Source organism: Theobroma umbraticum, unplaced genomic scaffold (genome assembly GCF_002168275.2).
Source record: "Theobroma umbraticum cultivar Fairchild unplaced genomic scaffold, ASM216827v3 scaffold_56.0, whole genome shotgun sequence".
In the NCBI taxonomy this organism is placed as follows: domain Eukaryota; kingdom Viridiplantae; phylum Streptophyta; class Magnoliopsida; order Malvales; family Malvaceae; genus Theobroma; species Theobroma umbraticum.
The window spans coordinates 13,216,439-13,242,120 of record NW_018397256.1 but is presented as its reverse complement, the minus strand read 5'-3'; the positions used below and the strand labels follow the sequence as shown (position 1 = coordinate 13,242,120).

Here is a 25,682-nt window from a genome sequence, read left to right as displayed (position 1 = left end):
TAAACGTGATCCTCTTAGGCACTACTCATCTATTTAAACCTTTTTTCACTTTGGCTTTCCCCACTCATCACCCTACAAGCTGAATTGCTGAGTTTTTCTCAATGAAATCGATTTGCTGCAAGTTTTTTCCCCACCTAATCGAATGAGGTATCATTAAGATTTGCATTAAAGCTTTTTATCTTATCTAACGTTCATTTCATGCATGCAGGAATGCTAATTAACCCACACTTTCTACGATTGTTCTTTTACTTAGAATCCACATATTTGATTTATCATTGAGAAAGGTTTACTGTGCGTTGTATCTTTTAACTGTAACGTCACAGTGAATTTATAATTGAGTTCACCACCACAGACTTGAACAGAGATTAAAATACACACTTTTCAAAAATATAAAAAGATTCTACAATTAATCAAGTTTGTGATGATTTTGCTAATTAAATATTTTGGAAAATCATTAATCAAAGAGGAAAAGGAGAAAACAATTCTTCTTTCTATTTTTAATCAAATGTAAACCTCCTTGTATACATGAAGGAAGATTAATTGGGAAGTTTGCTGATAAATGAGATCCTAGAACATTCATGGTGAATAATAATTGAATGAATCTAGAGTACTTCATAAATTGTGACCTTCACTTTCAGTGATGAAGAAGCAACATGACATTGCTCAATGTTGAAAATGAATATTATTACAAAGAAATTTATGATTAAATGGAAGAGGATAAAAAAGTCAGTACTGTTCCCCCGATCATCAAGTTACCAGAACTCCCATGCCTTCGAAGCTGCCAAATGCCAACAAATAGACTGAACACACGTTAGTCAACAACATTTTGTAACAAATAGCAAAAAGAGACCATCCTTGCAAGTAAGTCGTGGGTTCTTGCCTTGTCTTGAGAGCGCCCAATCCTTATCATAACCAAGAGCCCAAAAGAAATATCCAGCCAAGCCCTTAAACATTGCAAACCGAACTTTCCTGTTGATGGACCGAAGATCATCGTACCCAATCCAGGAGTCTCCAGTATATGAGTAATACGACACGGTCGTCGAATCGAACTTAACAGTAGCATTATTTTCTTTGTTAAACATAAGAATGGCGTTATAATTAAAGAAGCCATCTTCATCTCCGGGCCCGACACCTGTTGCTGGTGCCCCAACCCCATTGACATTTGGATCCTGGAGCTTCCATGTATGCCCATATGATGCCAGCCCCATGACCAAATTTTTGGGAGGCAGCCCAGCACGAATCCATGACCCAATCCCATAGTTACTGCTGATATTGCTGCTGGGATCATACAGTGCTGAATGCATCCCAGTGAAGTGATCCCATTTCCCATGATAATCAAAACACATTGGACTAGCCCAATCTAGATATTTGGCCATAGCATGAGCTGGATAAGATCGGGGCAGGCCGTAATTGGTGAATTCGGAGGAGTAATACACGGCAGAGGTCAAAAGCAAACGTGGTTTTCCGCTTGTTTTGGCTTCAGTTTTTAGTTCTTTTCTCCATTCCTTGAGCAACAAAGCAAGGTTTGCCATGTCGTCGACGGTTGCAGGGAACTCCCAGTCCAAGTCAACCCCATCAAACTTGTACGCTCGAGCTACTTCGATGGTGGAATTAATGAAAACCCCCCGTGTTTCTTTGGCACTTGCCATTCGAGAAAATACATCCGGGTCGTTCCCGCCTCCTCCTATGGAAAGTATAGTCCTGACGGGTGGGGTTTTGGCACTTAACCCATCCATGAATTCGGATAACTTTTGTTGGTCCGAAGGGGTTATGCTGAGCTTGAAAGTGTTAGGTTCGGGTAGCAGAAAGGCGTAATAAATGTGGGTGAAATATGATGTGTCAATGGAGGACACTGGGAAGTCTTCGAATGATGGCCAGTAAGCAGCTTTGATCCCTCGAGAAATTGGGGAAGCTGTAGGCACAGCAGGGTAAGAAGAGGGACTTGGAGTTGGACCCGGAAGGTAGGAAGGTTTAGAGGGTCCTGGTGCGTAAACAGGAACTGGACTATACGGTGGGGAAGGTGTAGAAAAATCTGGGGCTGGCCCAGAGTGATTCGCGGGTGTTGCTAGAGAAACTTTGACAAATGTGCAAAACATGACAAGAAAGAAAAATGTTACAGGTTTCAGGCTAGCCATGATTGAAGATTTGAGCTAGGATTTGACCCTGAATGCACGAATATAGAAGGGGTGCATATGAACCATGGAAATATCGACGTGCTACGTGTTGTTGCATTGCTGTTGGGTTTGGAGGGTTCTGTTTGTACTTTCTTGAAATGGTGGAACAAAATTCATTGGAGGAAGTGACCAGGGAAGGTATGGAAAGCCAACATAGGCTTTTATGAGCTTTGAATCACACGCACAACTTCAAAACATAAAAGCCAGAACCTAAACTGCATTATTGGCATGTCTTTTACTTTTCAATGGAACTTGTCCTCTTTAAAAAAGACAAGACTCTAAAAATAAATTAAACTGTTTGCTTCTTTTGTTAGGTTTTTGTACTCTTTTTTCCCCCTCCAATTTGCACAGCATTGCTTTCATCGAACGTCCACCTCGATGAACTCAAGTCGCGGCCACTGACTCTGACCATATGAACACAAAATGGAGAAGTGAGCCAATCAATGCGTAGTTTGGTGTTCCATGACACTTACAATACTTTGAATTTTATGAGGTTTTCATTAAGCCACAAAGGAATAAATTTTCTCCTCAACGTGCATGAATATAAATTCCAAAGGAAAAAACCTTTCACCCCTTTGTTTTTTATGGCCTAGACAGCAAAGGATATCTTCCTCTTCCTTTTTATGATATTCCCAAATCTCATTGCCATGATCCGATGTCCAATTATCAGGTTACATGAAGCTATTCACAACTGACAAGTTAAAAGGAAAGCCAATCTGCTAAACTTCTTAGCTACTTGAATTAGACATGGACTTTGTTTGTCAAGAAATTTGGGCCCAACTCATGTGGATCTGAGTTGACCCTAAGCAGTAATTATTAGATTGGGAATCTATTCCTATAGAAATTGGGCAGAGTAAAAGTAGTTTTTTTTATTTATAAATTTATATTTGATACATTACTGATCATTAAAATGTTATTATTTTAAAATTTTAAATATATTTATTTAAAAAATTAAATTTTATTTTTTTATATTTATAAATTAATATTTTATAATTAAATGAGTGGAAAACTATTATACAGGGAAAGTACGTGTCAACTAGAAATTCTGTTTCAGTTTCAATAAGTGACTCCTTTGAAAAAGAAACCCCACTTGCTGCTTCTTGTATCTCTCATGGCTGCCAATGGGCAATAATTTAGCTTCATTGTTATGTCATATATACAAGCTTTTCTAGCAGCACGCACCCATGATGTTTTCAGCTGAACCATGCACAGCCACAACAGTACAAAAATCTTGCACCAAAACCCAACATGAAATCAGTTACAAATTCTCTATCAAAAGCCTTGTTTTCCACTAAATAGAAAACACAGCCAGTCATGTTTATATATTCCCTTGTCCTAAAGTGATTTGGCTTCTCTTGGGTTCAAATCCACTACTTTCTTGACCATAACAGGTCCTGAAATGCATGAATTCCTTATACCCTAATCAAAGGGATAAAAATGGAGATGACATAACAGGAAGAGGGGTCATGGATTCGAGTGAGTCGAAGAAGAAGGAGAAGGATATGTGTCATGTTTTGTCCTCTTTTTGAAGTATGGTTGATGATCAGCTTAGATATTTGATGTGGAAGTGATGTTTTTTTTTCAGGTTTCTCAAGTGTGAGACCTAAAAAGCCAGACAGAGAGATCTCAAAAAGAGATCCGGTTCAATTTGATTAGACAAGTAATTGCCTATAAAAATCATGTGGGTTGTTTGTATTACATAAGCCAATTTGAAAGTGAAATGCCCCAAATCCACTCATGCCCCCATTTTCTTTTCCCTGTGGAGCAGACCCCATGTGGGGTTTGAGGACTGGATGATGATTTAGTTGGCCTAAAACGACATTTTGCATTGCTCATAATAATTGTATTAAGTAAAAGCTAAAGATTATGCTTATCTCCAGGGGTTAATCTTTGGGATTTGTTCATGTTAAACTAATGATAATACTACATAAGATGGCACTATCATACCTTGAGGGCTCCACATCAGCTTCACCATTTCCTTGTCGGCCATTTGTCACTTGGCCCCCCACCATTTGCTCCATATACGACAAATTAAGTTACATTCTCGACATGCAAGATGACCTAAGGTGGCGAATTTCTATTCTGACTTGACGTGCCTCTCATTCGATGTTTTTTTTTAATAATTTTATAGTAAGTATTTAGTAAAATTTTTACTTTAGTGTTACTCTTATTGCTAATTATTATAATTTAAATTAATAATAATATATATAATATAAAATAAACCCACTTTGCATGTCATTCTTTTGTGGCCTTTGATATTTTGTGGTTTAAAAAAACAGATGTTTCTTCTATATACCATATGTAAGTAAAAGTGGTGGTGGCTTTTGATGTGGTAATTAGAAATAATCTCACACATGCAAAATGCAAAATGTAACACAAAATTCCCAAATTGCTACTACTAAAATTGGGAGGCGATGTTAACGTGTATGCTATGCCTTGAATTGGACTTTCCTCTGTGAGAAATTATTAACCATTTGTACTTTTCAGTAGTTGATTATGACACCCTTTTTCACCCTCTGTTAGATGGTAAATTAACTTAGTTTGATAACTTTTTATTCAACAGCAGCACTTAGAAACTCGATTGGTTCTTCTGTTACTATGTATCTTGCATAATTTCTCATGTCAACTCTTCTTACCATACATACATTGATACATATGTTAGCATTGGTCATTATTCAAACTTTGTGGCAGCTGCAAACAATCACAGATTAAACAGCAATCATACAGAACTTAGTATTTGGCGGGGTGGGGTATGAACTGAAAACACGCAAGAGTAAATCATATCCACCCAGATAATCTAAGTTAATGATTTCATGACGATGGTGATCCCCAGCCAAGGCCCCAATCAGCTTCCCATCAAATCACGAGCAACATTTTCAATACGTAGGCACTTGCTGTTTGTGCGTTTAGTTTATGATAATAATAGAGATATAGCAGTGAGGGAAATTGGAGTGGGGGCAAACGACCTAAGAGATCAGAAAAAGTAAAAGCCCCACCAAAGATGTAGAGGGTGCACGCTCAAAGTAACTGGCATGGGGACATGGGTGCCCCCTGCTTGATGGAGTTGGAAGTACTTGTGGGAGAGAGTTCGTGTCGTGTACAATACAAGGGGTCAGATTGTCTTCACCCCCATGATTGGGGCACTTTTGGCACTCTCAAAGCATAATATTAGCACAAAAATAAAAAGAACTGCAGCATGAACCTGATTGTGTTGCAGGGAAAGATCAGCACTACCTTTTTTTTTCTTTTCACATTTGGTACCTGAAATATGTGTAACCCTGCGAGAGCTGTAGCAGTCAAACAAGGAATAATGTAGCTAGTGAGATATAAGAAGAAAGGAACTAGATTGTTATGTAATGGACAGAAACAAAAGTACAAATGGTGGAGTTCCAATTAAAGCTTTTGTGTGTGAGAGAAAGAAACCTAACAATCTTTCTTTTCTTTTTTTTTTTAATAAAGGGGAAGTACTGTAGGGTATGTAGTGCAATCCTTATTCATTCCATATATAGCATAATATAGCACACAAAAGCATTTGGTTATTCCCTCTTCAACAAAAAGGGGTTTTTATTCTTTTATGCTACCAGCAAAACTAGTTTTAGACTCAAAAAAGGAAGAAAAATTCTCTCCTTTTCCTTATGGGATCTCTGAGGAAAGAGCCTAGTCCCTCTGAGAGTTCGTGCATCATTTCTGCACCAGATGAAGTCAAAGATCGAGATCAACAAGAGGCGAGGCCGAGTAATATCCAACTAGATCTAAAGCTAACTACCACGAGTGACTGTGGTAATCACAGGTTCAATCAAGAACTCAATCTTATCGATTCCTTGAAGACAGCAGGTTCATCTGACAGCAGTACCGCACCAGAAACTCCCCAACCTACAGATGCTGAGCAGCGGGTTTTCTCGTGCAACTATTGCCAAAGAAAATTCTACAGTTCACAGGCTCTTGGAGGACACCAAAATGCCCACAAGAGAGAGAGGACTCTGGCAAAAAGAGGACAAAGGATGGGAGCTCATATAGCAGCCTCAGCCACAGCTTTTGGACATCCCTATTTTCACCACAATCATTATTCTAGCTTGGCTTCTCTCCCACTACACGGTGCGTATAATAGATCTCTGGGAATTCAGGTGCATTCAATGATCCATAAACCTTCTCATATCTCTTCATCAACTGGCTTTGGAAGTGTGTATGGGCACCATAGTTGGTCCAGGCCTCCCATAGACCAACAACCAGCAATAGGGAAGTTATTAATGGAGAATCCCCATGTAATCCCAACAGGACCGACCTCTCGAGCAAGTGTCGGTAGGTTCAACATAACGAGGTCGATAATGGGTTCTCCAGCTGATGATGAGGTGATTGGTAATTGTTGGTGGTCAGGTGGTGGTAGTCTGAAGACTAAACAGGAGGATCAGATGCAGAAGGTTGACCTATCCCTCAAGCTCTAATTGATTATATTATTCCTTAGAACGTATATTTTTTTGCTCGATTAAGATTTTGTTTACCCTTAATTTCTTTGGAAGTAATTGTTATGTATATTTGATCATAGAGAGAAGTTTTGGACTTTGTTTCTTCATTGGTACTTGGAACTGTTAAATCTGTTTCCCCAATTACTCCTTTTTTCTTCTTTGCTCAACCTGTCTCAAATACTAGGAAACTTTGAAGTTTGTACTGGTTTTTTTGGGAGGGAATTTTCCCAATCAAGGTAAGAGGTAAAGCAAGAAATTTTCAGGGTTTTCCCCATTCAGACAGCAAAAGCTTTTGAGACTCGGGGACAGTCTTCAAATTGACAGATTAACTACAAGAATTTACTTCATGAAGCCTTGTTGGATTCCCATTATCCAAAAGATTCACTTTCTAGTAAGTATATACCAATAACATGAAATCTTGCAATAATGACATTTGAGAATTTAGAAGATCCCATATTGTTCATGTTCAATCATATACTTTTCTATTAACAAAAGGTTTATGATTTGTCGACTCAATATTATACTTGTCCAAGAGCCAAAAAAAAGCTGAATAACATCTTGAACTCAATTTAATCTGTTGTGTGCATATATATTGTGTTGATTGCAGGTTTAGGTCTTCTGATTAGTTGATTTCAGCAACAGTGGGTATGATTTTGTCCTTTGTGAAGGAGTGTGTACTGTGTCACTTTCACTAACTGATCCTCCAATCTAAGGAAGATTTGGTTTTTTGATAATAAAATGCTAAAAATCGATCCAGCTTCATAGCTTGCATCACCACATAACTTTTTCTTTCTTTTTTTCTGGGATATTTATAGTTTAATCAGCCACCTTGCTTTGTTGGTTTGAAGCAAGGTGTCCTGATGGCTAAGTTTTAACCATTCATCGACATTTAACCTTCAGACGTTGGCTTGCTTGGGTTAGAAATCCTAGCCTTCAAATTGAGCTCCAGTTTTGAACTTTTTTCCCAAACCTTGGCTGACCAGCATTGTAGAAACTGGGCTTAAATCTGGAATAAGGGTGAGAATCGACATTTCCCAGCCAATCAGACAAACCTCCAGTGAAATTATTGGCCCATTTTGGAACTTGGGTTGTTCCTGGTATGTCCATCACAACTTTCCCAATATTTCCTAAACAGAGTTATGCATATATATAAGAAATAAAAAACCTTATTCTTGTCTTGCTTTCTTTCTCAAGGACCCCAAATCAATCTTCACAAATTTTCTGATCAAGTGTGTGTTCCTGTCAATGATTAGAATCCTTTCTGGACAATAACTCTCCATTTCTGAAGAGGAAAGAGAAAGAAAACGAAAGGAAACCCCTTTGTAGAACACACTTCAGTTGTTTCCTATATGATGTTTATCCTTGCCATCCCCAAAATGGAGAGTGGATAAGAGCAAGAAGATAATGACAACCATAAAAGAAATAAACCCCCATGTCTAATGCCCTTAACCCGTTGCTTGATCGCTACCTAGTAGATGCCTTATCACCAAGCTAATAAAAAGTTCTGAAAAAGAATTTGTATAGATCATTAATTCATTTGCGTTACCTTTAGAAACACAATATTAACATTATAAGTGCAGAAATGAAACAAGCCAGCATTACTTTGAAAATAATGAAATTCATCAACTAAAGCAAAATCGAAAGCACATGTCACAGAGCCAAGTCAGTATCAATTGCACAACACTTTGGAGAATACATGAACAAATTTTGGAAGTTTGTCACCTATAGAGCATATAATTCATTCCGATGACAAAATGAACCATAAATGCATATAAAACATACCAGCATGCTACTGTTATACAATCCTTTCCCCAAAGTATATTAGACATGGAAACTACATCCCAGCTTATCCTGTTTGGTCCGTTAATAACAGTAAAAAAGCACTGGGATTAGAGCTGCCATACTCAAATATCATCTTCATATATCTCACTTATCTGTGATACAAAAACCTTCAAATGCAAGTGTGGTGTACAGTGTACTAAATAAGCTCAACCTTTGCGTAGCTTGTTATTCTTGTTTTTTAGGTCCATAACTCCAGCTCAAACTTGCTTCAAAAGGAAAGGAAAATGGGTAATATTGCCAAACAGCAAGGCTAATATTTAGGTCAAATGAAAGCAATGCCAGCAAAAATGCAGCCCCTATAGTTTAGCCAGCCCCTAAAGCAAATTAGACAGCTGTTATAAGACACTGAAAAAATTATTGAAGAAATAAAAAAAGGAATCACAAGAAACCAAAAATGCTGAATCATCAGTAGAGAACTGTATGGGGCACGTTACTGGTAGGAAACAAACGGTGTGACTGGCAACTACCCTAGTGCCATCCACTAAACTAGACAAACAAACAATTGCAACCCAAGTCCAATGTGTATGTGAATCCAAATTTCAGCTAAAGCTCTATCTTCAGTCACAAGAGAAATATAATAGTTGGGATAGTGGAGCTATGTAAAGATACATTATCAACTATTCAGTGAAAGTTTCAAATCCTATTCAGACTACTCAGGGCTGACCAAGAGACAAGGTCTACAAATCATGCAGGAATCAATCAGAAACAAGTGAAGTGAAAACTAGTTACTTCATGCAACATATATAGCAGAAAAGGTTCAATATAGTAATATGGTAAGTCAGTAACAATGAGTTGAAGCAAAAACTTCCCAAGAAAATCAATACTAGCTTGTTGAGACCTACAAATAATTGCTTTCTCTCAAGACAATAAATGCCAGAACCTTGTTAAGAGCTGCTAAAATGAACAAATTTCAAGACATAATAGCTCACTTATGTTGTATAAATCAAAAGAATGAATGAAGCATACCTGGCAGAATCACCACTGTAATTTCTTGAGATTTAAAGTGAGGAGTTTCCAATTAAGAAAAGCAAAGAAGAATGAGCAATTGATTTTGTCTTAAAGCAACACATCACTTAATAGAACTACAGTATACTACATTGATCATTGTAAGCTGTGCAATACCAAGATAGATTCAGTGGAGGTAGGAATACTTTAGTTAATGGTACTAAGATAGGCTGAGGCTACCAAACCATATGCTTGCATCCATCATATAGAGATTTCAACTATTAATGTCTAAGCTTCCTGCTAGCAGGGAAGGATGGAACAATAGATTGATAGGAAAGGTCAAATGTAAATGTCCGTACAGAAATTGATGCTATTGGAGCATATCTTTCTTTCCCTTCTTTTCTTTTTTTTCCCAGGGGAAAAGGTTTTATATACTTGAGTTAGTTTTATTTTAAATTTAATGTCTTTTCAGTAATTCCTTCCAATATAACGCTTTGATAGGCATACAACATAGAAGTGATAATAGCAGATACCATAAGTTACTTAAGGAATATTATGAGACAACATCATTATAGTTCAATGGCAAGGCTTGATACAGCACTGCACATACAGGTTGTTGACCACTTTCAGACCCTAAAATTTGGTTAAAACATATCAAAACTCTAAAACGAGAGTCTTCAAATACAAAGAATCCTTAGAAACTATTCATTACCAGCACCACTACAGATTTTTCACAAAGAGAATGCTTACCTTCACAAATTCATCAGCTAAGTTAGAGCAAGACAATAAAACTGATAGCAGTCAAATGCCACAATATGGTTGATCAATTCGGGTTTTATGTTCCACATTAGATGGCCACAAAGCAAAGAGGAATCTAAACCAAAAATATCATGAACCTAGTATAGAAAATTTCTAATTAGCGAGATCAAAAATTTAAAAACAAAATTCACTCTATTTCTCCACAATGGATTTGACATTTCCCAACCATTGGATAAGTTCAATCCTATCCTTGTTCATCATATACTCATGCAGGAAAACACAAAGTTCACTATTTACCCCCCTCGCTTCTAAGTAATCATAAAGCATCTTTTGAAGTTTCCCATCCATTTTCCTGGAACAACAACAAAAACATAAAATAAAACTCATAATCAAGTTTGCCAATCAACCCTGAAAATTGCATTAAACAACAACTCGTATGCTGTGCCTCATAACATACCTGAAATCAGGTCCCATGTAAGGGTTAGTCATAATCCTATTGCGATTTAGCAAGTAAACTCTCTGAATCTCTAACCGGCCAGGCCAAGCCGAGCACAAAAATTCTAATTCAGGACAACCTTGACCCTTGGAAATATCAACAAGCAAGCTAATGTGAAGAAGCACATCTTCCCCGGAGCTGTCTTCCCCAGGTTTAGGAACAAACACACACCCGTCAAACATAGTTACTTCAATTTTAATTTCCTCATTGTCTCCATGTTTTCCCCTCATTGTCACCCACTTCTCTCCCGGTCGATCTTGGAACGTAAATGAATTGAAACTCGTGGCAGGCTACAGAAATAATGAAAGAAAAAAATAAACTTTGCGAATATAAAACTTTTGAGAGAAAAATTTTTAAGCCCAAATTCTTTTTTCTATTGATTCTGTTGGCACCTGATGGGGCGGCGCGTAGTCGTGCTGGTACTCGATCTCGTTGCTTAGGATTCTGAGGATGTTGGCTTTGAAAGGCGATTTGTGGACTGTGCTGGTCGCGTATGGTTCGTATTGGAGAAGTGAAGATGCAGTTGCGAGTCGTGATCGGCAGCCATTAGTCAGGGGTTTTGAGGCAGAGAGGATTGTTCTTCGAATGAAGCCAGCCATTTTTTCTTTTTCCCCTGCTGGTTAATTGAATTTTCGTCCTCCAGGAATTACACCAAAGAAAATAAAAAAAACAGAATAGGCGGGGTTTTCCTCTTCGCTTTATTATTATTATTATTTTATTTTAATTTAAATAATAAAAACTTTTAAATTATATTATTTGCGTAATTATATTTTATTTTATTTATCATTAATTTCACTACATTGTTGTAACAGAACATCATAGGATCATAAAAGTCGATCTCGATTAAACAGTTTTACTAAGGCATTTGACAGTAAGAAGTAGATTAAAATAACTTAATTTATGTTTAGTTTTATGGATTGCTTATTTATAACGCTTTTGATATTAACACTGATCTTGATTTTATGAATACAAGCATTTAATTATATCGAAGAATTGATAACTGTCTAAATTAATGTCAACTATATTTTTTGTTCACATGGGATATGAGCTTGTTCGGATAGATAAAAAAAATAAAAGACTTAATTGCATAAATAATGTAATTATTTAAATTAAGGAATAAATGATTGACTGTGAATTCAAGTAGCAAGAACAAAAAAACTCTTTATACCAAAAGAGAAAAAAAAAGGAGCAAAAATCTTTAGCCTGGTATAACTGAGGCTAACTGGGATGGTCGGGAAATTATCTTTGAAGTTGATCAGTAGCATCAGGCAACCAAACCTTGTCCATGTCCCTGTTTCTTTTGTTTGATTGAAGATGATGTTAGCTACTGCTTTCAGACAGAGATAATTTCCTGGGTCGAGCAGACTAGCCTTCTTTTCTTAATTATGATGAAGAAACATAAGACTTTTAAGCAGGTTTTTGACGTGTTTGAGCTACAAGAGATCACTGAAGTTGCAATCAGATGAAGCATGCCGTCGCCACATCTCCTGTGTTAGCCAATTTCCAGGACAGAAAAAAATGCAAACATCCGAATACCTCAGAGCTAACGGCAAGGAACTGACCCTTTTTTCAATAATGAATCAATGCAGGATGAGACATATATGACAGGTCTTCAGGATGAAATAAGATTCTTTGGACAAGGACAAGGGGCAAAATACAGGATCTTTCACGTCAAAATCTGGAAGCGAGGTATCACCCTCGTGGCTTTGCTTAATGTTTGTTGGCCAACGTATGGCATGTTGGACCCAGATTACCTGGACCTAAATTGCTCTCCAGTTTGTGATAAACAGGCTCTGATTTTTGCCTATCTCAAGCAGGTCGACCTAGCCGTACGTGGGGGTAAGCAAATCGATTGTAAAACATATTGGATATCAGCCACTTGGTTTAAGGATTTTGTGGACGAAAATCGAAGACTTGGCAGATTTAGGCCCATGTAACTCTGCTAACTCCACAGATCTTAACTTAAGCTTTCCCATGAAGAGAAAAAAGATTGGGCACTTTGGGTACCCAACTTCTTTAGCCTTTTCGAGTTTCGTAAACAGTCTGCTTTTATTTGACGTGACATTCTTTTACATTTAATCTAACAACATTTTCATAGTCAATGATCACATTATATATCTTCGCTTTTGAAATATTTGACATGAATCGAATTTAGGTTATCGCTTTATCACAAATCATTACTTTCTTCTCAAAAAGATAATTTAATAGTACCTGCAACCTCTAAGCTTATAATGCCTTATCTGATTCACTGGGGGGGTGAGTTAGGGTGGGCTTCACCTTGACCATCCCCGGCAGCATGCTGCTGGAATGCCAGAAGGCTGTTGCATTCCTAGGCTGAACCACCCCTCCCTCAAGGCCTAATGTAATTATTGCACACCCACGGGGGCTACAATAATTTCTCTTTTGTCTCGCACACCATCATGATGAATGATGATTCCCGCTGCATCACGAATTTAGCACTGTTTAAGCACGTTCCGTTCCTTTCTTTTTATTCCTAGAAAGTTTCCTTGGAAACAAACAAAACGCTTTTACTGACTAGAGGTTTCTTTACTGTTGATTCCTACTTACGCTTTTCTTTTTGGTTAATGTTGTCATGAATGGGTAGTCCTTATCTTTTATCAGTAAGGAAAATGAAATGTTAAAAGGAAGTAATGCATATTTACTCAATTTTCTTTGATTTTATAATGTAGATAGTTAAAATTTTTTAATTCAAAAATAGTTATAAATTTCGTATATCAAATAAACTAATAAAAAATTAAATATTTACACTAAAAAAAGGGAAACAATTGGCAACAATAATGATAAAATGTACTAGACATTAAATACTAACTATTTCAATTTTAAATTGAGTGAGTTTTTTTTTTCTATCATTTTTCCAGATAAAACACATGCAAATTCATTCATCTTTCACCATTTTCATATCCCTTTATAACAATACGAAAACGAAACATAAATATAAAGAACATAATTACATAAGTTATTTTTCATTTTAATTTTTTCATTTCCCAAACATTTATATTCATTTTCTGTTAATTTTGAGATATTTAGATTCGAATTTGATTAAAACAAATCTAATAATCATTCCTTATTCAAACCCGAGAAATAATATTTTATTAAAAACTCAACTCCATTTTTTTTCATTATGAAACTTGTAGGATCCGAATTCAATAATAACAAAAGTAAATTTAATTAATTTATATATTTTATTAATCAAAGTTTAATTTATAAATTTTATAATTAGATAATTTATAAATTAAATAAATAATCTGTTAATTGTAATAAATATGAAAAAATTATTATCTCAAATTCAAATAAGGAATACCTTAATGTTATTACAAATTTATCATTTTCAAAATATTTTAATTTTATTTAATCAGATAAATGTATATATCCGTTGGTGGGGTAACCAACCGTAGCACTAGAAAGAAAGAAATAGGTTAAGTGGCAAGTTCGGAAATATCTTAAAACTTGAAGCCCACATGTGTGGGGAACATGTAACCGGTGGCATAAGAGACAAAAGGACCGTGGAATGCTGACGATGGGGGTCGTGCCAACGCCGGTGGATCCTAAGTACTGCCACTTTGTACGTGTTTCAACACCCAGCCCTTTAATTTATTCATCAAAAATTTTTGGGCAGAGAATCAAAAAAGAAGTCTCCATGCCCTTTCTGCCCCCCTTCTATTCTCCCAATTTCTCGATTCCCACACCCTCGGCCTCCAATAAATATATATATTTTTATAAATTTAATATTATTCCTTTTGATTTATTAACGATTGAGTAATTAGTATATCTAAATATAACATAAGCTTTTAAAAAAATACTCAAATAAACTTTTAAATTATTTAAAAATATTTAAGTAAGTAATTTATCATTTTATTATATTTAATTAAGTTTTTTATTTTTATTTTGATTTAAATAAATTTTTATAATTAATTATTTATTAATTATTTTTAATAAAAATATTATTTATTATTTTATATTTATATAATACTACTATGATATTGATGCGAAGAGTAAAAAATATCACATAATTATGTTATCGTGCAAAATTAATATCATATCATTATCAATTATGATATTTCAACATATCATTTCATAATAAATTATGATATTTTAGTATCTCACATCAATATTACACAACATAGAATAATAAATAATATTTTGAATAAGTTAATCATTAATTATAAAAATTTATTTAACTTAAAATAAAAAATATAAAGATTTATTTAACTTAAAATGAAAATATAAGAGTTTGATTAAGCATAATAAAAGTATAAGAACTTATTTGAATTTTTTTGAATAATGTAATAATTTTTTTATATATAATATCCAAAAAAATTCATACACCATGCTAGCCTAAAAATTTATTATGCATAGTGTATCTAATGATTTAGATATATCAAAATAATTTAATATAAAATCAATGTATATAATAGAACTATGATTGAATTATTTTAATTAAATTTCAAAGTCAAATCCAACCATTATTTACTATCACTTACCTCCATGTGTATCTAAAAGTTTTGAAATTTATTTTTTTAAATTGAATTATCAATAAACAATAAGAAAAGTAATACACAACTAGTAAATGTCATTTTAAAATCGTAAATTTAAAAGTTAATATAATTTATATGTTATAATCTATAACTAATGTGATAATTCTAGTTTTTTTTTTTCATACACATAAAACAGTAATTCGTTGAAAGGGTCAATTTTATTACTAGGTTAAGTTTAAATTGTTAATTGTTGTTATGTTATAAATAGTAAAAATATAAATGTTTTCTTTTTAACCAAGAAATTTTGGATTTAAATCACGGGATTAGAGTATGGTATACAACAAATGAGAGAATTATTTTTTTGTGTGTAATATATAAAAAAATTAATAATTTTAATCCTTTATTGATAATTAATAATAAAATACCAAAGCAATATGCAAAACAAAGCGGAAAGAAATGGCAGATGGAGTAATTTACGATAACTGTCGGGGGCCCATGTGTTACTTTACCTTGAATTTGAAGCTAATCCAATCATAAAAATTTATTAAAAATAATATATATAAAAAGGGGAGAAAGAGAGCTCACGTCCACGAGGAGAGGAAGGCGAATTATGCTGACGGTGCGCTCGCTTTCGGCTCTCTCTCCCCTCGGAACAACCCCAAGTTACTAATTCTTCTTCCTTTTATTAATATATTTTCAACCGAAAAAGGAAAAAAGGAAAGATACGAAAGAAGTATTTGATTTCCCAGTTTACCCCTGTTGCTTCTCTTAATTTTCTCTAACGTCCGTCCCTGGAAGCTCAGTCATCTTTTTCTTCTAGTGTACCGATCTGGAGTAATTCAGAAGAATTCAAGTGAGCACAAAAAATGCTTTGTAGAATGGTGCTAATGCCCCGAAAGAAGAAAGTCGGGTCTGTTCCGGTTTACTTGAATGTCTATGACTTGACGCCAATCAATGGCTACGCTTATTGGTTTGGCCTTGGGATCTATCATTCTGGGGTTCAAGGTTAGTTTTTCATTCTATTTTTCCTGGTTTTTTTGTTTAAAATTTGGTAAAGTTTCTTTTTTTGTTTGGTTGCCGAGAAAGTAACAGAAAACAGAAAGAGAAAGAAACAATGAGTTTTTTTTTTCTTTTTTTGGCAATGTTTTCTATTTAATTCATACTTTTTTTTTCCAAAGGGTTTGCAATATGTATATATGGCCTGGTTGTTTAGTTGATGAGGTAATTTTTGGCTAACTTTTTGGTAATTCTCTCAATGAATTTTTGCGTGCTTGATTTAGCTTAGGTTCCAAAGCTAAAAATTGAAGAATGTTATGCTTTGTTTTAAATCGTTTATGGTTTTGTTTTCCATTACTCTTGACCAACCAGAATAAAAGAGTAAAATTTGAAAATATATAAAAGAATTTGTTCAATGTGTTTCTGATTGTTGGCAACAAAACAGAAGATAAGTCCCTTGAAAGAATGGATTTTGGTAGATATTAGCATTTATATCTGTGAAGTTAGTAATTGCTTTGTTTTTTTTTTTTTTCTAAGAGTAGGTTTTGAGGTATTTCTCTGGTTGATTCTTGCTATACAGTTCATGGAGTTGAATATGGTTTCGGAGCCCATGAGCATTCGACAACGGGAATTTTTGAAGTGGAACCGAGGCAGTGTCCCGGTTTCACGTTTAGGAAATCTATTTTGGTTGGAAGGACGGATTTAGGTCCAAAAGACGTCCGTGCATTTATGGAGAAGCTTGCTAGAGAGTACTCTGGAAACACATACCATCTTATCACTAAGAACTGCAACCATTTTTGCAATGATGTGTGTATCCAATTGACAGGGAAGCCAATTCCACGCTGGGTTAATCGTCTTGCTAGATTGGGTAAGAAGTCGACTATCTCCTGTGTCGTTATTTTTCTTCCTTTTCAAATTTAATTCGTAGATGATATGATTGGCTGTGGAGAATATTTGTATATGTTGAAGGGAAAGTGGTACAGCATATCGTGTTTGCTTTGTTCAGCATGTTTTCTAATTTGAAAGGATTTGCATGCACAGAGGTAATTGCTGAAATCATTCATCATAAAGTAACTTTTTAGTGTTTGGCATTAAAAAAGTAATGCTATTAATAAAAATCAAGAACCAAAAGATTAAGAGTGTTTCGCTTGAAAGAGGCTTTCAAGACAAGGAAGGGGAGGTATCAGCTTCCACCATACCCACTGACTAACCTCCTGTACTGCTAGCTTTATTGGAATGATGTTGTCGGCCTGCTGCATGAGCACCATTCAGGAATGCCATGCTCCGATCATAATTGCCACCACCACCACCTACATGCACAAGCTTCCAAATTTGAAATGACAACCATATAATCACCTTCACTGTTAGGCACAGCCAATAATTCTCTTGCATATTAGCAGCACAACTGCCATGGCCAGCTAATTGTCACTCACGGTTTTGCAATTTTCATAGTGTATATTCGGGTTGATTGTACTATAATATTTGTCACGTAGTAAATGATACCCTGAAATTTACTGAGCTGTTATATTCCATACTTGATCTTGCCTTTGGTGGGAAAGTTGGAATGTTTGTTGGGGAATATTATGTTGGTCAAAGTTACTAGTGCAACTTGGATGCTCTGGGTTCATCCAGCATCTCTATTTCAATGAAAATGAAATTATAGACTGAGGACATGGGTTGAATCCTGACCTACCATGTGAAGTAAATTTGTTTCATACAAGGGAGGTAGGAATGCAGAATAATAGTTTCATTGATATTGCTGCAGGCCCAAGTAACACTGTTTTCATTTTCTAAGCTTTCTAAAGACTATACTCCCCACCTCCTCCGTGCTTGATATACTTTCTAGTAGGAACCAAAGAGCACAATAATTTATGATTGTCTGCTTTAGCTCTAGATGATTTTATAGGTTCTTTCAGTGCAAACTGATGATGGTCTTGTTTGTGATGAATATTTAGGTTTCCTTTGCAACTGTGTTCTCCCAGCAGGGTTGAATGAGACAAAGGTTCGCCAAGTTAGAACAGAAGGTAAGGTTCAAGAGGTAGCGAAGAAGAAGTTGAGAAGCCAATCAAGTAGGTTTGTATCTTCTTCTAATCCTCTACCTCCTTCATTGACATCTTGTCCTCCAGGCTCTGCAATGAGTAGTAGACAAAGGCGATGTATTCCTTCATCATCATCTTTGATTCATACTTCTTCAACCTCAAGTTTGAGCTTGAAGCTTTGAGAAAGTTGGACTTATGGTACAGTTTAAGGTTATTAAGGTTTGAAAGTCAAGAGTAGATGAGGTTAACAACTGCAAATCTTCTCTTCTACCCCCGGTTTTTACTTGGTTTAGCTGACCTTTTTTGATGGGTGTCGAAACAGCCGCTTGGAAAAATCATGCAGCGTTTCTGTTTTCTGTCATATGCATTCCTTTTTTCAGTTGAATGAAAATATCTATGGTTTTTCACACTTTTGCACTCTACTAGCCGAATGATATTCTCAAGCGTATGTCAAAATCATGTTCAGTTAGAAACTGTTGGACGTTTGGTAATAGAGCGAACCATTTGTGCAAATCTTAGGACCCATGAAATGGTACATGGCTAACGTTCTATGTGAATGATTATGGCCCTGCCTTGTACTAGTTAGGTGTGGCGGGGACGTTGGTCGCTTTTATTATCATGAATTCGATGAAGGTGCGTTGTCTACATTGGGTAAAAGAAGTTGCGAGTGGTCCCTGGCTCCGTGCAAACAGGTTTTCATGTCGGCGTTGGGTGGGAAAAGTTTTCTGTACACTACAGTCTTTGGGAGCTACAATAATGGAAGAGAGTGGTGCCCGAGGGGAAAGTGGGTGTGCCCCCTTTTCTAACTATTTCTTAGCTTGATAACCAGCAAAGCGGCCCAAACCGCTTGCCTTGCTGTAGATGCCACAATTATTGACTCCAATGAACATAGGCATCCTCCAATTCCCAGTTAAAAGTTTTCCTTCAAAATCCTACATGTCACGGTCCAAAAGAAGTTCAATTTTCAGAATTTAAGGTCGTACGAAATTCGGTTAAAGTCTCAATTTGTGACATTAGTCACTGGATGGAAAATTGTGGGAAATAAAAGTCCCCAGGGAATCAAAATTTACCTCATGTACAACTTTCCAGCTAGAACAGGCTTGACTTCGTCTTCCACAGTAGTTTTGGGCCGGGGAGAGCACAGATGAAAATTAAAGAAACAGGAAGAAGTGGATGAAAATTCATGACTGGTTAATTGCCTCTTGGTCTGTTTGATCAAGAAGACAGCAATTAAGGCTGGGATCATAAATTAGCCCATCCACATGAAGCAAGGAATCATTTTAAGGAAAGCTTTGTAATCATGGTTATTAAAGATGGTACAGTTCAACAATTTCTTTCACTCGATCCAGCCCATCTTGTGTTCTTCCTTGAACAAGCGAGGATCAACCCACTAATTTCATGGAGAAGCAAATTCAAAGTAGAAAAACCCTTTTTTTAAAAAATTATTTTATCTCGAATCTTATTGATTAGTAAAACATTTTAATTTTATATGTACTTAATCAAAATTTTAAAAGGGTATCTGAATTTGTATCCTAATATCTTAGGTATTATCTGTTAAAATTTTCATTTAATTAATGTAATCTTTCTTAAACAAGAAATCAAGAGTCTTCTTTCCTCTAAATTTATTTGATGACAATTTCAGATTGATTTGCTCACCTATTTTTATTTTTGGAAAGAACACAGCAATACATGTCGGCTTAAGCAAATCCGAATAGATCAAAAATCCCCACAATAAGCAAGTAGAGTCAGATTTGCCGGCTGTAACTATAAAATCAGAACAGATCATTTTCTTCTTTAAAAACCCTGCCAATAAGCATGAAACCCCTGCCATCCTTCCCAGGGATTTTACTGGTTCCACGTTTCAAAGTCTATGCAGCAAGGCAACACACAAATCAATCTTGATGAACACTTGAAAGCTACATATAATAAATCATTTATTTAAGATGATGTGCATCGGCCAACTTTCTTTTCCTTTGACTAATCTCATGATGATGCATTGTTTCTTTCTCCATTTTTAATCAATCTTTGGTTCCTGATTACGTAGTTTCTTTACTGCTTTCTCCCCAAGTGGTTTTCTTCTAGTATTACAAGTTAGATTTTGCGTCGAGCTTTCGACTGCCGTACCATGGTTATGGTTGGTACACGGTGGATCGCTCAACTTGGGAAGTTGCAAAAGGGGGATGATGTAGATGGCAGACATTTTGATGGCTATCCTAATTGCTTACGTGGCCAGGTTGAACTTGGATAAAATTACGCATGATTATCTTTTCGTGATTATTTGCATAAATTGATTAAAATAAACTGTTATACATAAAAAATAATAAATTAATCTTTTAACACGTGCTAATTTAATTATATATCACGATTTAAAAAAATTATAAATTTTATATGGACTGTATGACTGGGTATTTAAATGTTTATATTATCAAGTTGTCTTTTATGAGATTAAAGTGAACAATATTTTATAAATTGGTGTAAACTGTAATATGAGTTTATATTTGATATATTGTATATAATTTAATTAGAGAGTTTTCGCCATTGATGTAATATAAATTTCATATATTTGATAAATTTTATAAATTTGTCCTATGTTGTGCTTTGTGTGTGTTTCTTACATTTGTTGACCAAATTGGGGGTTGTCAAGTGATTGAAGGTGAAGTTCAGTTTGGTTCACCGGTCAAGAGCAAAAGCCAATTGGAGCTTGCAAGACGAGAGAAAAGGGGCTGTCTGTAATGTTTTATCCTGTTTTCCTACTTAGCAAACCCGTTTTTTAAATTTCGCAAAGGGTATGTGGATGCCAGTTAACGCCAGCCTACCCATTTTACAAACGAGAGTTGGCAAACTGCTTGCATTCATATTCCTTTCCTTTTTCCCTAAAACAAGCAGATCTGTGGGTTTCCAACCTGAACCTGCGGGCTCGAATCCATTGGAATTCTGAGTCCCACATACATGGAATTCCACGGTAGAAAACAGCTTCAATTTTTTGAATCAAACTAAGGCTGAGGAACAGCTTTGGAAGTTGAGTTGGAAACTCTGAACCACCATGTTGTTGCTGATGTTCCAAGAGTTGGCAAGTGACAAAGAAAAACATTAGAAGAAACCAAACCAAAAGGCAATGTATATTACTAAAAAAATATCAGGATGTTCCCAATGATTGTTTTTGCAGTTGAGGAACTGTCCAACCAAGGTCATGGTAGGCATTGCCTTCAAACCAGAAAGGCGTATAAACAAAAATTATTGGGAATGCCCAATCAACCAACCCAAAGCGGAAAACTTTGGCACCAACTCCTGAAAGTCTGAAACAAGTGACAGCCCAACAAAAGTTCGTTCCTTTTCCCATTTACAACTGAAACCGCAGACAATTTGGGGATGAACTAGTGCCTAACTCCGAGTCCCGACCAGAAAATCTTTGTACAATCTCATCTCCTTGAACAAAGACCATTAAAAAGAAAAGAAAAATCCCATTTTTACAAGCTGAAAATCTATGTCAGATTTTCACGAGACTGATTGGGATTTCCACAAACAAAGGCAGCAGGAGAAGAAAACCAGGCATGCGGTCAGACAGTCAAACCCCGACAAAATTTGGCCCATTTCTCACTGCCTTCGGTGCCCGTTCTGGATCAAGTACGACATTGCTATGTTTCCTGAAAACACTTCTCAAAATTTAAGGTAACCGACCGACGAAGTAACTTTCAGGCTTCAGAGATCCAAGACCAGGTCAACCTTGTTGAAAGGGTTTGATTGGCTGGCGATAGGATTTAAAACCTTGGAAAAAAGATTTTCACACACATCCAAGAAAGCTCCCCAGAAGCAAAGGGAGACCCACCCTCACATGCATCTTGTCCTATGTTTGGAAACTTGGAAATTTCCCATTACAACTACTGTTCCAATCAGAATCAGACAGCTAAAGCCAGACATGTAAGTAAAATGAGTGGACCAGGGGAAAAGGTATTACAGCGATTAAAGAAAGGAACAAAATGGCGCACAAGAAAAAAAAAGCAAGATTAAGGAAGAATTGCTTCTGCTCATTAAATCTCTATGGCATTTTGATTGCAACCAAGAGCTCGAACAGGAGTATATATCGAATTTACTACTACAAAGTTTGAAACAAACGATTACAATGATTTCCATATAAACTATAAAATACTCAAGAAAATAAAGAGATAGAAACTGGGAAAATTTGGATCTTCTGAGAGCAAAGGGGAAATGGTTATATCTATCTATGTATACATCTATCTCTCTCTCTATAATTTCTTTCTCCTATTGTAACTTTCTTATTGTACTATGTTCAAGAACAAATGGGTTAGTGAGAATATTTAGAATAGCGACATTATCAACAAAATATGGGAGGATTGTAAGGGAGAGCATGACAGGGAAAATCTTCACTTTTTCCAGGCATAGACAAGCAAAGAGAAGCCAGTAGGAGCACTTAACTCACTCTCCTCCACGCTTGCCCACTCCATCACGGAAGAGCTGCCCCCTGAAGAAGCTGAAGACATCGATATTGAGGAAGAGGATGAGCTTCTAGCAGTCCTCAACAAGCTTTTCCTCATCTTTTTCCACTCTATTCCATTCATGGCAAAACTACATGAATTTTGTTGCCACAGAACGACCCCGTTCTTCTCGTTGAAAGGACTCACTCCTTCTGCATCGGCCTGCTGATGCTCTTCTTCAAGAATTTCAGAGCCTTCATTCTCAAACTTGAACACGAAAACTGCATGCCCATTGTTCAAATCCTGATCAAACAACCAGTTGTACACGTCCCACGAGACTTGTATCGAGACCCCATCTACTTCAATCCTCTCATTTCCTCTAAATTTCCATTTAAGTCGCTTTATTTGCAAAACCCTTTTGTTATCAACGCTAAAGCACAGCCTCGCATCCTCATTTACCCTGCAATCAATGGAAATTTCCCTGCTTTTGCCTCCGAATCTGGCTTTTGTGTTGTACACTTTGCTGCCAAACACGTGTTCTCTTCTCAAAACAAGAGCTTGGCCTCTCCCAGGCTTCTGAACTCTCGTTCTGGCGTAAGCCGCTTTGGTAGAATCACCGACAAGAAGCGTCATTTCCCCATCAACAACAACAGCAATATAGAATCCAGAGTCAGGTTCAGGCCCGGATCCAAACTTGGCCCGGGAAAGGTCCCAGAAGACTTGGACGTTACGGACTGTGGCGCTGCTGAGTTTTTTATATCCCTGCTTCTTCCAAAAGAAAAACGGCTTGATATGGAGATGAAAATGGAGGGTGGAGAAAGAAAGGGAGTTAGGGAGAGAGAGAGGAGAAGAGGAAGCGTAGTGAGAGAACGGGTGGAGGTGGAGGTTGAGAGAGTGGCCAAGGAAGGTGCGGGACCAGGTGAGCGAAAAAAGCCCAAGATTTGTGTGGTAGAGAGTTGTAGCGAGGTTCGTTTTACCTGAGGTTTGCGGCGGCGGAGGCGGAGGCGGAGGCGGCGGTATGTGGTTGTTGTCTGCGGTGGTGGAAGGGCGGAAGCATGACGGGAACGAGGAAGAGTGGTGGTGGTGGCGTTGGAGGGACATCTTTTGTTGGTTTGGGATTGGTTTGTTTGATATGAGGCTTCCGGTTTCAAGGGTTTTTTGGAGGCTTTAAAAAGACGGGGTCTTTTTAGGGGGTTGAGACAAAGACGAAGACAAGACAAAAGAGGGAGACTTTCCTGCCTGAAAATTTTACTTGGACTTCAATTTCTTTTCCAACATAAATAAATACTATTAGAAGAAAAAAAAAAGCTCTAATAGTTAAGAAAAAAATTAATTATGAGATTTTTTTAATTAAAATAATAATAATAACAACAAAGAAGAGACCTAAAAAAATACGAAAAAAAAGGTCATGACTTATGGTTTTTTTTAGCAAACTTTTCCTTAATAACAATTCATCTTGATTTACTCTTTAAAAGTTATTGGTATTTTTAGGTCAAAAATGGTAAGTAATTTACAATTAACAAAGTTGACTATACAAATATTTAACTATTTCTTGAGGTTTGACAGAGGTGAAACCAAATTTTGATGCTTTTTGAATGGATTTTATTATTTAAACCAAAACCATTTCCCTCTGTTTTTTTCTTTTTATTTAAATAGTATGGTAGATGCTCATCTATGGAACATGAGCCTAATTATTATACTATTATTCAAATAAAACATCTAATTTTATATTCTAAATGTTTGGCAACTACTTAATAATTTGGTGGAAGTTTTGGTTATCAATAATGAACAACATAATCTAAAAATTATATGAAATCTTATCTTAATTAGTAATATGTATAGATTACAGATATATTCCCAATTATTAAAGTACCCCCATTTATATATTTCTGTTTCCATAATCAAATATTTTTAAATAAATCAATTACTGCTCTCTTCCAATCCTAAATTGTTTATCGTTTTTTAATTTTCATGAAAAATAATTGAGATAAAAGTTTTTATTATGATATCTAATTCATCGAAAGTGTTTTTCATATCGTCAAAAGTATGTTAAAATATATGAATTTTTTATATTTATTTGTATTTTTGATTTTTGGGGTTTAACCCTGTGATGGTTGGAAATGAAGACTCGTTCAATTTGATTGTTATATATGCAGACAAGTAACTGTGTAAACTTCGTGTCAAAATGAAATTTGCACAATTGGAAAGGAAATTTCCCCAGGTGAACTTGCAGTACACGTGCACAATCCTTGTATAAAAATTAATGGCTGGATAACAATAGGCAAAGTTTGAACTTTTCTCTCTCTCTCTCTCTTTTTTTTTTTGTTTCAAACTAATTAGGCTGAATTTCAATAGGTTTGAAACCTTAATTTTCATTATCAAAAGCATGTGAAAATCCAATGAAATTGTAGGCTAAATTTGCTCCTGAATTTAATTGGATTATATTATATACTTGTACAATTATTTTATCTTTAAATCTTATATTTATAAATTTAATCATATTATGCATCTAAACATTTGATTTATTGATTGATGTATTATCTTTTTACTTAAAAAATAAAGTTCAAATCTTTATTTTCCAATTATAAAAAAAAATAATCATATCATATAAATTTTTTATAATATTTTAAATAAAATGCAGCCGTACAGATTACATACATTAATAATACTTATATTAATTATTTTATTACAGTATTTTTAAAGTTTTAGTTGTATAAAAATATATGTTACATCAAATAAATGTAATTAAAATCTAAATCTATCTTAGTATATACTGATAATATTTTTAATTCTGTTCAATTTTTATTGCTATATTGTCCTTTCTATAGCTAAAAAAACATGTTTCTATCATGCACATTGTTTTTTATTTGAAAATGGTATGCTGTGATCTTGTCAGATACTTAGAAAACTAAGATAAAATTCAAGCTCTCTGGATGGGAAAAGGGAACAAAGCTCATGATTCGAATGGATGCATAAAGCCAAATTAGTGGACAGTTTCCCTTTCCAATGGTTAGAATTTTCTTAAACCTGTCACTGTTT

At 35.5% G+C, this 25,682-nt stretch overlaps 5 protein-coding genes across 5 annotated transcripts; 2 read left to right on the top strand and 3 right to left on the bottom strand.

Annotated features, from left to right (window-relative positions):
- Positions 1 to 553: 553 nt before the first annotated feature.
- Positions 554 to 2,137, bottom strand: LOC110411400 (class V chitinase CHIT5a-like). Its single transcript, XM_021421538.1, has 2 exons — positions 881 to 2,137; positions 554 to 778 (listed from the first exon to the last, which is right to left on the bottom strand). The coding sequence occupies exons 1-2, from the start codon at positions 2,133 to 2,135 to the stop codon at positions 753 to 755; spliced, it is 1,281 nt and encodes a 426-aa protein (XP_021277213.1). The 5' UTR covers positions 2,136 to 2,137; the 3' UTR covers positions 554 to 752.
- A 3,020-nt stretch (positions 2,138 to 5,157) lies between these two features.
- LOC110411222 (zinc finger protein 3-like) lies at positions 5,158 to 6,810 on the top strand. Its single transcript, XM_021421276.1, has one exon. It carries the CDS (start codon positions 5,810 to 5,812, stop codon positions 6,614 to 6,616), a length of 807 nt encoding a protein of 268 aa, XP_021276951.1. The 5' UTR covers positions 5,158 to 5,809; the 3' UTR covers positions 6,617 to 6,810.
- A 1,489-nt stretch (positions 6,811 to 8,299) lies between these two features.
- Positions 8,300 to 11,362, bottom strand: LOC110410924 (Mitochondrial glycoprotein family protein). The gene is made up of 3 exons (XM_021420867.2): positions 11,072 to 11,362; positions 10,641 to 10,969; positions 8,300 to 10,535 (listed from the first exon to the last, which is right to left on the bottom strand). The coding sequence occupies exons 1-3, from the start codon at positions 11,276 to 11,278 to the stop codon at positions 10,376 to 10,378; spliced, it is 696 nt and encodes a 231-aa protein (XP_021276542.1). The 5' UTR covers positions 11,279 to 11,362; the 3' UTR covers positions 8,300 to 10,375.
- A 4,392-nt stretch (positions 11,363 to 15,754) lies between these two features.
- On the top strand, positions 15,755 to 18,619 carry LOC110411267 (deSI-like protein At4g17486). Its single transcript, XM_021421344.2, has 3 exons — positions 15,755 to 16,180; positions 16,752 to 17,039; positions 18,127 to 18,619. The coding sequence occupies exons 1-3, from the start codon at positions 16,042 to 16,044 to the stop codon at positions 18,390 to 18,392; spliced, it is 693 nt and encodes a 230-aa protein (XP_021277019.1). The 5' UTR covers positions 15,755 to 16,041; the 3' UTR covers positions 18,393 to 18,619.
- Positions 18,620 to 22,214: 3,595 nt separating this feature from the next.
- On the bottom strand, positions 22,215 to 23,806 carry LOC110410857 (uncharacterized). The gene has a single exon (XM_021420756.1). It carries the CDS (start codon positions 23,742 to 23,744, stop codon positions 22,593 to 22,595), a length of 1,152 nt encoding a protein of 383 aa, XP_021276431.1. The 5' UTR covers positions 23,745 to 23,806; the 3' UTR covers positions 22,215 to 22,592.
- Between the last annotated feature and the right edge of the window lie 1,876 nt (positions 23,807 to 25,682).

Coding starts and splice junctions, on each gene's coding strand:
- LOC110410924 (XM_021420867.2), bottom strand. CDS start 11,278: ATGGCTGGCTTCATTCGAAGAACAATCCTCTCTGCCTCAAAACCCCTG. Junction 10,970..11,071: donor ACTACGCGCCGCCCCATCAG/GTGCCAACAGAA, acceptor TTATTTCTGTAG/CCTGCCACGAGTTTCAATTC. Junction 10,536..10,640: donor TACATGGGACCTGATTTCAG/GTATGTTATGAG, acceptor TTGTTGTTCCAG/GAAAATGGATGGGAAACTTC.
- LOC110410857 (XM_021420756.1), bottom strand. CDS start 23,744: ATGTCCCTCCAACGCCACCACCACCACTCTTCCTCGTTCCCGTCATGC.
- LOC110411400 (XM_021421538.1), bottom strand. CDS start 2,135: ATGGCTAGCCTGAAACCTGTAACATTTTTCTTTCTTGTCATGTTTTGC. Junction 779..880: donor TTGGGCGCTCTCAAGACAAG/GCAAGAACCCAC, acceptor GGCATTTGGCAG/CTTCGAAGGCATGGGAGTTC.
- LOC110411222 (XM_021421276.1), top strand. CDS start 5,810: ATGGGATCTCTGAGGAAAGAGCCTAGTCCCTCTGAGAGTTCGTGCATC.
- LOC110411267 (XM_021421344.2), top strand. CDS start 16,042: ATGCTTTGTAGAATGGTGCTAATGCCCCGAAAGAAGAAAGTCGGGTCT. Junction 16,181..16,751: donor CTATCATTCTGGGGTTCAAG/GTTAGTTTTTCA, acceptor CTTGCTATACAG/TTCATGGAGTTGAATATGGT. Junction 17,040..18,126: donor TAATCGTCTTGCTAGATTGG/GTAAGAAGTCGA, acceptor ATGAATATTTAG/GTTTCCTTTGCAACTGTGTT.